We start from the raw sequence: 16,410 nt of genomic DNA, 5'->3' as shown, positions 1-16,410 counted from the left end.
CCGCCGCAACGCCTTTGCCTGCGTGACCTCACAGGGTCCAGGCAATTCTCCTCTCTCAAGAAATTTTCATCAAAAAGAATGCTGTCAAGGAAAATGTAATGCACAAACAAGTGAAAATCCTGCATGTTCGAGTAAATCAAAGACAGTATTTTTTAAAATTAAAATTTGAAAACAATCCTTTCCTTTTCAAACAAGAAGATTCAATTCAACAGGAAAATCTGTGATAGACCAAACCTGTTATCAGTGCTATATATACTTGAAATTTTGCTGGTTTTTTTATCTTGAAATTTTGCTAGTTGGCAACAAGAAACATGTGCTAGACCCTAGACGTATGGACCAATAGAAAGCAGATTACAAATGTCAGCAGTCAACTAGAAACCAGAGTCCATAATACACCATTCTAGATTAGGGCGTCAAAACTAACTTTCTTGATACCCTCAGGTCATTTTTGTTGAGTTTTTTAGCCGTGCTTATAGTGTTCTCAATCCTGAACAAGTTGCTGGTGAGCATGTTAACCAATTGTTTGTTGCTATTGGTGATCAGTGATTTTGTGTTAAGGGAGTTTTACCCATATAACTTCGGTAATGCTCATACGACAGACATACGCCCTGATCTGAGATGCGCGCACTCCACTCCTTTGTGCTGTCGCCGCTACCTCCACCAGCGCTCTGTGTAGTCGCTACCACCCCGCTCCACCCTACCCACTGCGCCACCATTGCCGTCTTCATCCGCCCTCTACCGCCGCGCCCACACCAACCCTCTGCGCCATTGCTGCCACACCTACCCGCCCTCTAAGTCGTCATCGCTGCCCGTACTACCCTCACCCCGCCCTCTGTGCGCCGCCGACGAGCTCTACACCAGCGACATCCACGCGTCGACGAGCCTTCATTCGTCGAAGCAGCAAGGAGATGGCGCCCTTAAAGCGTATGTTTCAAGTGTTTCAGGCGTTTCAGAGGTATACTGAAAGCGTTTTATATCATTGTTGTAAAAGTAGATCGGGATGTTGCATATGTTGCAATGGCTATACACGTATGTTTTAAGTATATGTTCGTGTTTCAGGTGTTTCAGAGATATGTTGCAAGTATTTTTATATCGGTGTTGCAAAAGTTGATCGGGATGTTGCACATGTTGCAATAGCTATACACATATGTTTCAAGTGTATGTTCCAAATATTTCATCTATTTCAGACATATGTTGCAAGTGTTTCATCTGGATGTTGCAAAAAGTAAATCTGGATGTTGCATATATATGCATGTTGCAAGCGTATGTTTTAAGTTTTTCTGATGTTTCATACGTATGTTGCAAGTGTTTCTCTGGCTGATGCATATATTTGCAATGGCTACATACGTGTTTTCAAGCTTTTTTCTGGTGTTTGCAAGTGTTTCAGATGCATGTTGCAAGTGTTTTAGCTGTTTCGAACGTGTGCTGCAAGTGTTTTATCTAAATATTGTAAAAGTAGATCTGGTGACACCCACCTGCCACAGTCACCTGAAGTAGTTGCTGGGGGCGCCGTGGGTCACCGTGCGGGCACCTAAGGCCGACAGACGCATCCACGGCGTCCATCCATAGACGGTCATGTGAATGGGACCCACGTGGGGTTTCTCGCATGCATGTGCCGCGGTCAGACGAAACAGAGCGCGCACGATGATAGGGCGACAAGCAGCGTGGGGTCCACGAGGTGGGGTGCGTTTCAATTGCTATGTTGGTTTGGAAAGCCGCACTCCTTAGGCGCACGGCCTACGCTAGTGCTTCGAAACGGACGTCTGGATGCTACCTCTTGGCCTGTTATGGGAGTTGAAGGAAAGTCTTGTTTTGTAATTTTTCCAGCTTTGTTGTTGCTTTTAATCCTCGCTCTTGTAATCTCGTTGCGCATAATCTAGCTGCCCTTAGGGCAAAGTTATGCCCGGGTACTAATCTGATTATGGATAGTATTTCACCTTGTATTGACGTTCTGGTGACCAATGATTTGGCATCAGGTTATGAGTAATGAAGATTTCTTCCATGTTAAAAAAAAAGATTCAGATGCCGTTATCCTGATGAATCAATCAATCAATTGTTATCATCAGTATAAGACAGTTACGGGGCCAGTGTGATTCTATCGCACGAATCGTGAGGCAGGGTCAGAATCAGATTGTTCTCCGGAGCAAGAAAGGCCAAATGCCGAGAGGGACCAGTAGGATGCGGCCAACTCATGTTAACCCGAATCTTTTGTTCTCTCTTCATATCATCCAGGGTGTTTAGGAATTCATTCAGTTATCCTAGTCCCGCCTCGCAAGCCTCCTCCTTGGCTCGCTCGTCGTCTCGTCGCCTTAATTTGCCTCTGCTCTTCCTTGCTTGCCCTGCTCCTGCTCCCTTGCCTTCTCCGCGGCCTTTGCATCGCATCCTTCCGTTCTTTCCTTCCTCTCTCTGTTCGTGGACGTGGAGAAAGCCAGCAGGATCTTGGCGGCGGCCAGAGACAGACGAGATGCGTGCTATAACGCGTCTCGTGCCGTGAAAACCACCTCGCGCCTTTTCTTTCTGCGTCAGCTAGTCGGCTGGCTTCCGTTCTCTTTGCCCAGGACCCAGGTAGCCCTTTTAACCACCTCCATGCATGCCTCTTTCTTCCCCCCTTCTACCCTGAGCGAGCTCAGCGAAAAAGATGGTCGAAAGGAGACTCTTTTCAGCGGCCTCGTGCCATGTCCGTGCTCCCGTGCCGTGTTCGTAGATAGCATAGCACAACGTTTTCGTACCGGAGATGGTGGTTGTCACCTGGTTCAAAATTCAAATATGAGTTGGCGGCGTTTGTTCTGAACTCTGAACTCTGAAGAGACTTTGTTTCAGCGTTCCAGCGATCGCCGCCGCATGCCTACCACAGGTTTGTGCTGATTCCATCTCCAGCGTCTGCGTCTCCGGAAGCTAGCAGCTCGAGGATGGCGGACCACTTCGCGCTGATGACGGGCCGGCTGCTCACGGAGTCGACGCTCCAGTCCGCCGTCCACGGGGCCTTTGCCGATGCCGTAGCTTCCACCACCACCGCCGGCTATGACCAGACCGATCCCTCCGTCGTTCTTCCTGAAGATGTTCAGCTGGGCATGGGCAAGGGCAAGGGCAAGGCCAAGAGTGGTGTCATGGTGGAGTGCAGAATCTGCCAAGAGGAAGGTGACGAGGCTTACATGGAGACCCCCTGCTCCTGCAAGGGCAGCTTGAAGGCGAGCTTAATTTCCTCTGCTTCTCTTTTCGGTGTTACAGCTAGCTTATATGAAACTTACACCTTCATGTTCAACCCCGATCGCAAATAAGAAAAAAGAACACACAAAGAAACTAGCCTTGATTGATGCTGCACAGAATAACTAGCCAACAAGTTTGAAACCTGTTTGAAATTCATTACTCCATGCTCAATCATGGATATTGCATCCTCTCCTCTGATAGTATTGTCTTAAACTCCAGCAAATTGCTGGCTACATTATTATATTTTTCATTTCTTGCAAGATGCTACTGGGTAACAAACTTACTAGGCAACTTACTATTACAACGCAATTCAGGCATTTCTTGTGTTATCAGTTATCGAGCCTTACCAACCGATTATTTTCTTTGCATTCTATTTCCATTAATGGGCAACAGATTTTTGTACTGCCCCATGAACGGAAGTTTTACTTGCATCAGTTTGTTGCTGGTTGCAGTATGCTCACCACAGATGCGTCCAGCGGTGGTGTAACGAGAAGGGGGACACCATATGTGAGATATGCTTGCAGGTAACGCTTTCCCAAACTTCCTTATAATAACCAATCATTCTCAACAGAATTACTAGTACATGATAAAAGATGGCAACGGGTAAAATCCGCACGGATACTAGCCCTAGATATCTATACCCGCGAGCAAAAATCCGTGCCCGCGCCCGCGCCCGTTAACCGTCATGGGTAGAAAACCATGCCCGTGCCCGCTATCCGCGGATATCACATGCCCGCGGGCACACCCATATACCCGCAAAAATAAAGCAACAAAGCACCCAACCATATCTTAATAGCAAGTAAGAAACAATATATCAAAAAATAAACGTCTATATCTCAACATTAGATAAAGTATGACACATTGACCATACAAGAGTAATCAAAAGTACGTCTACATTAGTGTATCTCAAGTCATCACAAATTAACACGAATAAAGACATACAACTGTATATAGACTTATAGGGTCATTAGCGCGGGTCTAGCGGGTTTGCGGGTGCGGATATCATTTTTCCATGCCCACGAGCAAACATCCATCGGGTTTAGAATCACACCCATGCCCGTGCCCGTGGGCACAAACTTAAACCCATATCCATGCCCATCGGGTTTTCTATCCGCGGGCACGCGGATATTTTGTGCCCGTTGCCATCTTACATGACAAGAAGCAGCTGAATATATTTTAGCACTTTTCATTTCATAATAGAAATTTAGTTTTTTTCCCTTAAGCTGAAAATGTCCATTTCAGATTTACTATGTAGTCATAAAAAGGATGAGAAAAAAAACCACTATTGAGTCTACGGTGCTGAATGACAGGACATTACTGTTGTCTGATTTGTTTTTCTCCGCTCTTGATGCCACAGCAATTGAAACCAAACTACACTGCTCCTTTGTTTCGGCACGGAAGGAACCTAATAAATTTAAGGTACCAATCGGTGCTTTATGCCTCTATCTCTCTGAAAAAATGGACATTGCAAAGATCTGAAAGCTGATCATTCATGAATCACCTAGTAATTAAAGTTAATCCCATTATAGGGGAGCTGGAATACGAGGTGCTAGTTATGGTCAAACCTCGGATCAAACTGATGGCACGTCAAGCGTTGATTCTCAAAGTCCCAACCTGAAAGGCGCCATATATTGCCGAGTAGTTGCCATTGCTGTAAGTGTTACAAAGGGCAAATTTTCTACTTTATCATGAGTGTTCATTCTGGAGTCAACTGTTTTTTTTTTTTTGTTGTTGTTGTTAATACACTTCCAGTTGATGGTTTTGTTGGTGCTCCGTGATGCAATCTTGCTTATACTCCGCAACCATGAAGTGTGCTCAGTAGAGCTAATCACTGTAAGGCAGTAAATCTAATATCTCATTATTATCTTCCTAATCCTTATTTATATCCAAACTGAACACCTGAACTGTGCAAATTACTCTCCCGATACAGCTGCTGATGTTCAGAACGGCTGGAATTGTCATACCAATCTACATCATCTTGATATCAATCACCGCATTGCTTCATTCGTGCAATCAACGACAGATCTTTAGAATCCAGGTCCATTTTGCATTCCAATTCCAGCTTCTTTAAACGAATCGTGCAGGAGAGCTGCCAACTATTATATTGATAAAGAAGAAGAATTCCATTTTCGTTAAAAAAAGAAGAAGAATTCCAATTCCAGCTTCATTTAGAAATAATCGCAATGTGAACTTTCATGAGAATGCAGGCTGTGCACGAGACGCCGGTTTCAGAACCTCGTGGAGCATGGGGTTTGCAGCATATCATAAACATTTGGTAGGAAGCTGCACGGTGATTCCTGGTCAGGCAGGCTCTGTAAATATCTGAAAAATGTTTGAGCTTCAGGCTTGTCATAATGGGGTTTGGAAGATAGAGTACAGAATCATTGCGCGATTGTGTAGTGTTTCATAGTAGATTCTATGTACAAAAGAAATTCTGAAAATACAGCCAGTCAACTTCACAAATGATGAAGACGAAGTTGGATTGGTGTCTGTAAGGAAAATTGAGTTAAAGTTGTACATGCATTCATGTCAAAGATTATAGGAAAAACAGTACGCCCCTCTCCCACACACCAAACTATTTGCTTTACCCCCACACAAATTCCAACTCATTCAAACTTGTCAATTCCTATGAATTTTTTCATCCCCTGATTATGATTTTTACGTTCAAATTTTGTCTAGTGACATAATTTTTTTGAAATTTAATACATAAATCTTGGAATTTATAGCACTAACAGAAAAACTAGGTAAATCGCCCTAGGTTTGAATTGCCATTCTCCGACAACGGCATCAGTATGGCATTTTCGGGAACTCCAGAGCACCAACTCTTATATGGAGCAGTTTCACTTTGGAGTTAGCCTCCAGTTATGGTAGAGGTGGATCCAACGGTGTGGCTGGAGGGGCTCGATCCCCCCTACGGTCACCAGCACAATGGAGCCTCCCTTGAGCCTATCCTTCATTTTGTGGAAGAAGGAAGAAGTTAGCATCCTAGGCTAGATCTGCTCCTGCACCTTAGAGTTGATACACCTGTTTGACTTGGAACGTAGATCATATGCCTTAGAAGGATGCATGATAGATGTTTTGACATATCTAGCATATGTGAGTGATTGATATTGGTTTAAAGAATTTCATAATTAACCGTTTTGGATTATTATTGTAATGAAAACTTTAATTGCAGAGTTTGTACATTTTTCATACCAAAATTTCTAAGTGCTCGTGTGCATCCAACATTGACATAACAAAATCGTGGCACCATACTTTTGGCAATGCATGGGATAGATAACTAACTACGTCCACAAGAACATCTATAGAATTTCCTCTGTCCTTGCATTGTGATCCAAACGGCACTTGTTTTGGTTTTACACATTATTGTAGTAGACAACAACTAATCAATGAGGGTATCGGTAACTAATCTTAGATGGGTTAGCACTAATCAATTTTGGTTTAGAAGTCAAAAAATTTGTTGTTGGGAAAGCAAGAATTTGGTTTCTTGGTTCCGGCGGTGGCTGCGGCGCAAGATCTGAATCTCTTGCGCATCGGGATGACCTCGGTCCAAAGTTGTTCTCGTGCTTCGGAGGTTCCTGTGATTGAGAGGGGGTGACAGATGGAGATGGCTGCCTGGCGGCCTGGTGGCATCCTCTTTCGCAAACGAACACGGAGGTGCTAGGTAGGGGTGAGGGAATAGAGAGTGTGGCTAGTGGCATGGTGTATAATTCACCAACTCCATACTAAAACCATAGTTTTATGGAGCATCTCTTGAGGAGCTCTACAAAACCGAGTTAGGGTCTGTTTGGATTGTGGGAAAAAAATTCTTGTTCATGAACTGATTCCTGTGAAATTCCTGCATTCCAAACAAGCCCTTAGTCGTTGAATCCACCTTTTTTTAGAGCTAAGATATGTGGCTTGAAGTTGGTGGAGTTAAGCTATATTTCGTGGAGTGAAGCTCTCTCAAATATCTCCTAAAAGATTGTGTTGACATCAATTACACTCACCTATTTACTCCATCTGTCCTAAATTATATGTCGCAGTTGGTTTCCGTGCCAAAAGTTTGACTCGATTTGTAGAAAATACGTGCAACATTTATATTTCCAAATAAATTTATTAAAAAACTAGGTTTAAATATCTATCTAATGATATTAATTATGTACCATAAATACTAATATATATATAGTCAAAGTTATTTCTCGATAAGCGAAAACGACAGATATTTATGGATAGGGGAATATACTATAAGCATGCCGTGATGTTGTAGCTTTTTCAAGTAGCTTTCACTTCGTACACAAATCGAGCATCTTGCAATGGTGCCGATGCGTGGGTGCCTATTAGAGCAACTCTAAGAGGCTCTTTATATTTTTCGCATTGATAGATATTGATAGGAATACATATTTCAGTGGAAAAAAAAAAGCTCTTTAGCTTATCCAATTAGATTCTCAAATATTGCCATCCTTTTATTTTTTTTGTTTTCACTAGCCAAAGATGAAGAGCAGAATTAGATCTCTAAAGTGCGCATAAAATATAGAGAAGTTGTTTGAGGATGAAAAAATATGGAGAGTGATTTTTTATTCAAACAACTCTCGAAATGAAAATTTAAAGATTTTTATTGCCTCAATATTCAAGTACAAGTTGTAGTAAAGTTCTAAACTTATATACAAACTCACACAACTACACACACTGTGCACGAGCTAGACCTAACCTATACCAAAAGACACATACGCGGCTGAAAAGCGCTTGAAATAGCTATGCTTGAGGATGCAAAGAAAATGAAAAAACAACGTGTGAGAGCCTGCATCGAGCAAGGCCCAATCACTCAGCCATCAACTCATTTGTAAGAGAAGTTAGTTTAAAAAGGACTCTTGAAGATGCTCTCTACAGAAGAGAGCGCAGGGAGAGGGAATGGAGCAGGGGCAGCAGGCAAGTGGCAGCGGAGCCAGGGCTGACGGACGACCAAGCCCAATCGTATAACTAGATGACGATCACTTATTAAACAATCCGCTGGTAGCAAGTTGAAACCTCTTCCTTACAAGAAAGAGTAATAAATTAAGACTAGAGTATGTATAAGAGGAACGGAAATAGGAGGAAACGTTCACGGTGACAATACAGGACTGACTCGTCTCATCGTCTGGTCCGTCTAAAATTACACGACCGTCCTGGATATAGATGAGCTAACGACACAAGACCCAGTTTGGACTGTTTCTTAATACAGTAGGAACAGTCCCACAGGTGAAGCACAAAATTTTTATCCATTTCTTCTGGACCCAACGTGACACATTAGGCCAAGAAGTATATGTGCCTCAGTTTTCAGTCACACCCGCTGAAACGCCACAGTGCAGACTTGAGAGCCCTCAATTCCTCCAAACATTATGGTAGGATATGTTCGGACATGGTCTATGTACCGGAAGATCTCAGACACATCTCCTGCACCTTCATCCACGTTCTCCTTGCCAAATTTTCTCTTGGTGAAATCTTCTACTTCTTGCAGAAGTTCATCCTTTGTGTGATTACATGATGTTATGACCTGAAGAGAGATGCAACGGAAAGTTTCATGCCAATTTACAGATGATGGTGGTACAAGCATAAAGATAAACTTCAATCACTGATGAAGGAATCTTGATATAATTTAAAAAGGCCTATAGGAGAAAGTACTGACCACAATGCCACCAGGCTCAACCAAGTTTGATATTGATTCCCAATATATTATTCTGAATAAAGTAGGTGCAGAGGAAAAATGTTAAACCAACATATATTACTGAACTGTTTCTTCAAATGTAAAATTGCTTTCAAATATAAGTAAAAGATCCAACATGCAAGCCTCGTCTATCTATTGTGCTATGTAGTTCAGATCCAACATGCAAGCCTCGTCTATCTATTGTGCTATGTAGTTCTGTATTTCAGTAGATCAGAAACTACAACGCCAGATGAAAGTCAAAAATGACCACACAACCTTGCTTGTTAAGATAGCTTAGAAAAAGAAGCTTTGTGAAGCTGCTTTTGGTTGCTTAAGCCTATTTGTTCCTGGGTGTAACATTCGCTTTAAGCCCATGCGATGTTTTGAAGCTTATCACAAAGTCCTGGGTGCTTTTGTGGTTGTTTCAGAGTTTGGTACGGTGGTTGCTGTTGTGGTGAACTTTTAAACTGGTGGAATGCTGATGCTGTGATTTTATTGCGTTTAAGTAATGGAATTTGAGTTTGCTCGCTTTTTTTTACGGGGCGGGGGGGGGGGAGGCCACAACCTAAAGGCTACAGCTATTCACTGTCGCAGGATGGCTTACACTAATGCATGTAATTATTCCAACATTGACAAGTAAATGTGCTAAAAATTCTCTTTTGGGTTACCAGGTCACAGTTGTACCTTTTCACATGACCGTCGGATTGCTAAAGCATCTACTTATTCCAGTACTAGCAACACTGACAACTAAATGTGCTAAAAACTCTCTTTTGGGTATCCAGGCCACAGTTGTACCTTTTCGCACGACCATCTGGATGCAATCCGATGGCATCCAATGTCCCTTTGTCTGTAATAATTTTGAATTTCCTATCTAACTTTGTCTCAAGTATATCATCAACCTGACAAAAACAGAAAAATACAAGGGATTACAGAGATGAAAGCGCCCCATCATGAGAACACTAAAGGCAAATCATTTGATAAATTTCAAGGTCTATGAGCCACAATGTATGTGACGTAAAAGAAAATAAAAAAGAAATGTATATTATTGAAACAACAGCTGTCCTAAAGCATTAATATTACTCAATTGATTTAACTTGTGCAAGTCTAATTCTTCGAAACTATCAAAATGATAGTTATTCTAAATTAATGGAGAGTATACTGAGCTGAGAATTTGTAGTGTATAATTTGACAAATGCAAAGTTAGATATCATTACAAATGTACAAGGTAATGCTTCAATAGCATGTAAGTGTGATACAAGCCAAGCAACAATTTCCGGATCCCTACTTTATGGAGATCTTCATCATTGCTGCTTGGCAGATTTGGAAATAAAGAAATAATTTCATCTTTGATAGGGGCCGCCCTTTCTTAGACTCTTGGAAGTTCAACTTTTGTGAGGAAGCTCGACTTCAGGCCCATAGAATCCATCATGCTAAGCATCCTGCTTTCTTATTCTGTATAGATTCCCTAGCCTAGCTTCCTTGCCTCTCTCAGGCTTCTAGTTTTCGCTTTTTGTTATTTGCTTGTACAGCTTTGTGGGCCTTGTACAGCTTCTATTCTTTTTGTAATAAATTCTTACAGTGGGGACTTCCCCTGCCGTACTATTTTGATTTTTTTTTTTAAAAAAAACATGTGAGTATTCTACATTGTTGACTTCTACAGACATCGACTCATTCCTGATAATTACGCTTGCTTAACACTTAAAGGACTTGATCAAGGGGAGAGACGTCCCCTTGACTTTGGTCTTAAAGAAGGGGCCCACCGAACCCGAGAACAGGCAGGAACCTCATGCGTGCACGCTTCTTTGGCGGCCACGGAACCATCTGCGCTGTTTGAACCAGGGAGGTGGGCGACACAACCATGCAGCACCAGGGATCAAACCCTGGTGGGGAGCTCCGCACCTTGGGTGCTCAAACACTGCGCCATCATCGCGTCTGCTCTTGCTTAACACTTTAATAATGGTCTCTAGGCTAAAGTGTTTTTTTTCTTTTTTCCACAAACAATGGAAGATCCAAGTTTTAATTTGACAATCACTAATATTCAATATCCTAAAGGGGCTCTTGCATTCTTATCCTTGTTTTGTATCCAAATTGTGGTTTTGTCCCTGTTTTTCTAACTTGTGAATTTACCCCTCTGTTTTCAAAACGAAGCACCACTTTGCCCCTACTTCGTCATCATCCCTAACGGTGTTAACTTTTATACAAAAGGGCAAATTTGCCCATGTGATTTTGCCCCTGGTTTCTAAAGCTATTTGTGATTTTACCCCTGATTTAAATAAGACATTATATTGTATTTTGACAAAAAAATTATTAGATTTGGCCAAATAAATTTGGCACAATTTATAATTATTTTAAATCAGATTTAATATTGAAAAAATATTCAAAATTTTAGTAGCATCTTAGCAAAATTTTGATAGCACTACGGCGACAACAGGAATCCATCGACGTTCAGAGATCACCCCAACACCAATGCCAAGAAGGGAGAATCCTTGTGAAATGATCTCAGCCAAACATATCTCCTTTTGCAACACAGCAACAGGGACTCCACCAAGAAGCAGTCAAGAAGCTTCAAACTGGAGAGAGCCTGGATGACGACAACGGCAGGTGCACGGACATCGTGCCGTACAGGTACCAGCAGCACCATAACGGGAAAGCTGCTAGCCCCGCCGCTGCCCCGCACGCAGCCGAAGCCCTGCAGGCCGCGCACCGCTGCCGTCCTGTGCGCCGCGCACCAACGCCTAGTGGCCTGCGCGCCGTCGCCGCCCATGCCCCACGCGCTGCCGCCGCTGGATGCGCCGAGTGCCGACGGCACCTGCACCAAGCGCCGCGGGTGAGCCCAGCGGCCAGGGGCCCCAGCACCACGCGCTTGGGCCGAGCACAACGGCCGGGCGCCGCCGCCGCCCTGCGCAGGCTGCGCCCCGCCCGTGACCGAGCACCGTGGCCGGGATCCGCCTCTGCCCCACGGTAGGTAGTCGCGGCCACCGCCCTGTGGCCGGGACCCGCCACCGCATGCCGCGATGCCGATGCCTCCCCCTGCGGTTTTGCCTCTGGTTGGACGAGCAAGAGGCTGAAGAAAAGATAAGGGGCAACTTGGTCTTTTTGCCTTTGTGTTTTGTGTTTTTGATTTTTTTAATTCATTTATTCCAGTCCATCTAACGGATGTGCAAACTAGGGGCAAATGGATGGTTCGTTTCAAAATAACAAGGGTAAAATCACAAAGTTAAAAAAATAAAGGTAAAATCACAATTGGACTGCTAGACAGGGGCAAGAACACAATTTTCCCTATCCTAAATGCTGCAAAAATAATCCTTAGTTGTCTACCTGCTTTTCTTATAGACACATTAGCAAAAATAAATAATAAATCCAATTTGAAGAACCCAACTATATAGATGCTCATTAACATAATTTTAAACAGACATGCAAAATCACTTTTTTAAAAAAGAAAGAAATAAAGAATTAGACTGTTAAGAATAGCTATATTGTTCTCAGATAAGCTTGCCCCTTGGTGTTATTGGGCATTAGATAATCGTGAGTCACATCTGGTACCACTATCAACAAAGCACAGGATTTCAAGGAAAAAACACAATTGGACAAGTTCAGTTCACATATTTGTAGCATGCATGGAGAGAGAGAGTTTGATATGAGCATGTGTGCTAACCAAAAAGTTTATTGAAGAGAAGCCATCACGAGCAGCTAGGTTTCTTGCAAGTTCAACAGCTCCTTTACTGTAATCCGTTCCGGTTAAGTCTGTAAACCTGGAAAAACAGCCAATGCCATTTGGTGACAAATAGAGATGCGATCCTTTTCTATGGTTGTGTCCAAACCTAGGTGGCATTTTATTTTATTAAGAAGAAAATAGGCACTCAAATTCGCCATGATGAAGACTTGAACCTGGGTACTCTAGGCATACATCCACACCCTCAACCAACTCAGCTTCCTATTTAAGCTGATTAATCACTTGAATAATTTAGCATATTGCTGTTACTTTGCTGAATGTTGCTTGAATGGTGTTTCTTCCCCCTCTCTACACTAGCAGAATGTTTATAGTTTCCAAAGAATGCCACTGGAAGACACCTTTCAACTAAATGATGTCTTATGCAAAAAAAATCCAAAGAGGGATACAGGGAGTTTTTTTTTCAATAAAAAGATGTTCTAATCAGAGGTGTCTAATCAAAATCTCTAACATTTCCTCTAAAATACAACTTTTAAACTCAAAGGTGCCTAATGAAAGTATCACATAGGTGGTTAAGGTACGATGGTCCCTTAACATTAAGGATTTCTGTCAGAGCCATTTTTAGAGTAAAGGACAGTCACAAAAATATTTTTAACACAAAAAAACTTATATAAACAAGGTTGCAGATCAATTGGCACAATCAGCTGAAGAAATCTTCAGCAGCCCAAGATTTTGTGGATTACTTGACCACAATACATTATTTATAGGGAAGTGTTATGGTGGGCCAGGTATACCAGCGCAGGAAGTGCAGCCGTGGCTGAGTGAGCGCTGGCACGAGAGCCACGTGGTCACCGCGCCCACCTACGTCGGCCATCCTAGACTTTAGAATTTCAGTTAGTGGATTTGTTTTGATTAGTCACAAGTTGTTAGGATTTGACTATAAAGCCTGCACTCTTTGGGAAAGGTTAAGCTGGAGATTGATTAGATCTCTCCCGCGCTTTCTGTTACTCGCGCAAGCCAGCCCTAGAGACGTCGGGCGACAGCATGGCGTCCCAGCCTCGCCGCGGCCAGGAACCAAAACCCCGGCCTCCAACATTCAGCTACTACCTGCGCAGTAATCCACGTTCCAACAGGAAGCTAATTAAACATCATTGAGAAAATTCGGGTAGTACCCCTGCTTAGCAAGTGCTTGCAAAAGAAGGCCATTTCCAGTTCCAACATCAAGAACAGGGTAGTTGGAGAATAAATTTTCATCGACTTCACTTTCGATGCTGTCTTGACCAGATGGAATCCTGCCGTCAATAATGCTACACAAACTTTTCGTCCAAACAGCAATTGTGTCCATTACATCTGCACCAAACCTACAAACAGGAGGTTCTGTTAACAACCTAAAATAGAAAATCCCCTTGCACTCTCAGTATTCTAGGGAAAATGCCAACAGGTAAAGAAAAAGGCGGTGGATCATAATTGCCTAGAAACAAAGAGTCCGCCTTAATAAGTGAAGGATATACATGTGAATTCTGAGTTCAGTGTGCCAAAAATGGGAATGCAAGTATCCATGCCCAGTGACTCAGTTGCATTTTCTTGAGCATATACAAGTGCACATTGCACCAAAAGAAATTTATTGAACAAACTTAACAAAACAGTAGCTAATAGTAAACATAATGGACAAGAATAATGATACATCATCTCCAAAAATTTTAAGCTGAGCATTCCATACTTGGACAGCTCAAAGTTCAAGTAATGTCCCTAGCAATAGCAAGAAATTAGTTAGCATAAACAACTTGGGCTTCATTGCAGCAATGAACAAAAATATGCCACTTTTTTCTTGAAGTGAATATTTTGATAGTTGATATCAACAAGGATATGATGTGGTTACCATATTTCTCCAGTATGCCCATGTTCCTGAAAATTTGCAAGATCTTCCGTATAAGAAGCATCCCAATAACTTTGGAGACCCAGCAATGATCCTTCAACATCACCAGGATCTTCATCATCCTTATCAGAGCTGCCTCAATAGAAAGGCATTTTAGAACACGTTAAAAAAAGGAAAATATTTGTTAACTATTTAAATATACATGTCAAAAACATCTAAGGATAGAAATAAGCAGGCAACAGACCAGGTTTTCCATTCCTGCCATCTGCACACAATTACAGATTCAGAGTATACCAGATCTAGGAGGTTCGTCTAACCTCTAACAAGAGATTGTACCTATAGGAATCCATTATCTGGACTCTGGAGAATTTGGTGTATCTATTAAAGAGACCACAGACCAGACATATGCCACTTAGATTAAGTGTGGTGAAGTGGTACACCTCAACCTCTTGGTCTCAGTCCCCCTTGTGATAGTACTAGATGTCAAGTTGACAATCTGTATTCAAGGGACTCTCTTTTAACTTTTTTCCTGGGGGGTTATCTGTTAGTTGAAGGAAAGGTATGCTCAATATTTTTTTCATTTGTTAGTTGACATCATCCACCTTTTATAATTCTGTACTAATCAACTCTACTTGATAAACACGGAACATTAAGAGCAACAGTACGTAAAATCGAGCATGCATCTCTGTCTTGGATGATACTAATCGGCAAGTTGCCAAAAGGCATCCATCATATCCCCTCCTTTTTCCACAGATTCAGTGCTAAACAAACATTGTGCACAAAGCAAAAGGTGCTGACAGCAGCCACAAGAGACCACAACCCGTACAGTAGCTAAAGGAACAAGCTCTCTGCGATATCAAGCATTATCGGGTCCCCCGCAATTCGCTAGATCTATATCTCGAGGTCAATAGCATCCAGTTCGCAGACGAATGAGGCCATTCGACAGAGAAATGGTCTCGTACCAGTAATCGGAGGCGGCGGAGGGGAAGTTGGCGGAGGCCGCGGAAGCGGCGAGCACCTCGGCGGCGTCGGCGTAGCGCTGGTCGTCGTCGAGCGTGCTCCCGTACTCGCTCCGCACTGACCATGAGTCCGCCGCAATGGACCGCTCGTCGTCCGACGCCATTTCCAGCCCTCCGCTGCCACCGGCTGCCCCGGCGACGGAGGGTGGGAGCTGGGGGCGGGGTGGCGTGCCAACGAGCATCTCGGGCTCCTCGGGCGTAAGCCTTATTCCGGCCATGGTGGATCGGGTATTCGGGTCGGAGATCGGGACAAGGGCAGCGCGCGGCGGCTGATGCTGGGAGAGGGTCTCTGAGTCTGGGACCGGGCCTATTTGCTTGTTTACCGGCCAGACGCCAGAGTTGCCTGGTTCTGGTGCTGTCAGCATTCTCATCACACGTGTTGGATTTCAACTAGCTGGAGCTCACATCTACGTGGAAAGAGATATGGGAGAGAAATGAATTATATTGTTTAAAACTAAGACTAAAAAAACACTTATAAAAACATACATAAATTCTATTTAGGTTTTCTTTTGTTTAATACAGGAAAGAGCTTTTAAGCTTGTTCGACATGACTGAAAAATAAGCAAAAATACTGTTCTGGTTGATTGTTGTGACAAAAAAATATTGTTCTGTTCGGAAACACTGTTTGCGTGAACAGTGAAAGTGTGAGTGCGCTAGCCAGCCCAGCCCCAGCCGGCCAGCCAGCCGAACGCAGCCTATATTTTCAGTAGTTTTTTTCTAAGTAGTGCAATCGAGTTTTGCATTATAGGTTCCATATATATTAATTAGACTATCAAGCTAGACTATGAAGGTAAAACACATACCATTGAAAGAGGCCTGATGACGTGAGAGACTCATTCGTAGACCCTTGAAAATTTGTACGCTTTAGCTTTAACATTGAATATCGGGCTAGGGAGCCTCCCTCTTTTGATATGATACACTTAGACTAGCCACAGCGTCGTCGGTGCTCAAAAAGTTCTCTCTCTGCCACCTCTAC

General features: G+C 43.0%; 2 protein-coding genes across 2 annotated transcripts; one reads left to right on the top strand and one right to left on the bottom strand.

Annotated features, from left to right (window-relative positions):
- The first annotated feature begins 2,724 nt into the window (after positions 1-2,724).
- On the top strand, positions 2,725-5,278 carry LOC136454987 (uncharacterized). Its single transcript, XM_066455204.1, has 6 exons — positions 2,725-3,188; positions 3,660-3,731; positions 4,565-4,626; positions 4,737-4,860; positions 4,960-5,040; positions 5,138-5,278. Exons 1-6 carry the CDS (start codon positions 2,910-2,912, stop codon positions 5,276-5,278), a joined length of 759 nt encoding a protein of 252 aa, XP_066311301.1. The 5' UTR covers positions 2,725-2,909.
- A 2,943-nt stretch (positions 5,279-8,221) lies between these two features.
- LOC136450305 (uncharacterized) lies at positions 8,222-15,836 on the bottom strand. Its single transcript, XM_066450699.1, has 7 exons — positions 15,378-15,836; positions 14,419-14,547; positions 13,712-13,900; positions 12,525-12,621; positions 9,665-9,768; positions 8,852-8,903; positions 8,222-8,719 (listed from the first exon to the last, which is right to left on the bottom strand). Exons 1-7 carry the CDS (start codon positions 15,803-15,805, stop codon positions 8,507-8,509), a joined length of 1,212 nt encoding a protein of 403 aa, XP_066306796.1. The 5' UTR covers positions 15,806-15,836; the 3' UTR covers positions 8,222-8,506.
- Positions 15,837-16,410: the final 574 nt, after the last annotated feature.

The sequence above is a fragment of the Miscanthus floridulus genome, chromosome 5 (genome assembly GCF_019320115.1).
Source record: "Miscanthus floridulus cultivar M001 chromosome 5, ASM1932011v1, whole genome shotgun sequence".
Lineage (NCBI taxonomy): Eukaryota > Viridiplantae > Streptophyta > Magnoliopsida > Poales > Poaceae > Miscanthus > Miscanthus floridulus.
The sequence above is the reverse complement of the archived record's forward strand: the minus strand, read 5'-3'. Positions and strand labels throughout refer to the sequence as shown.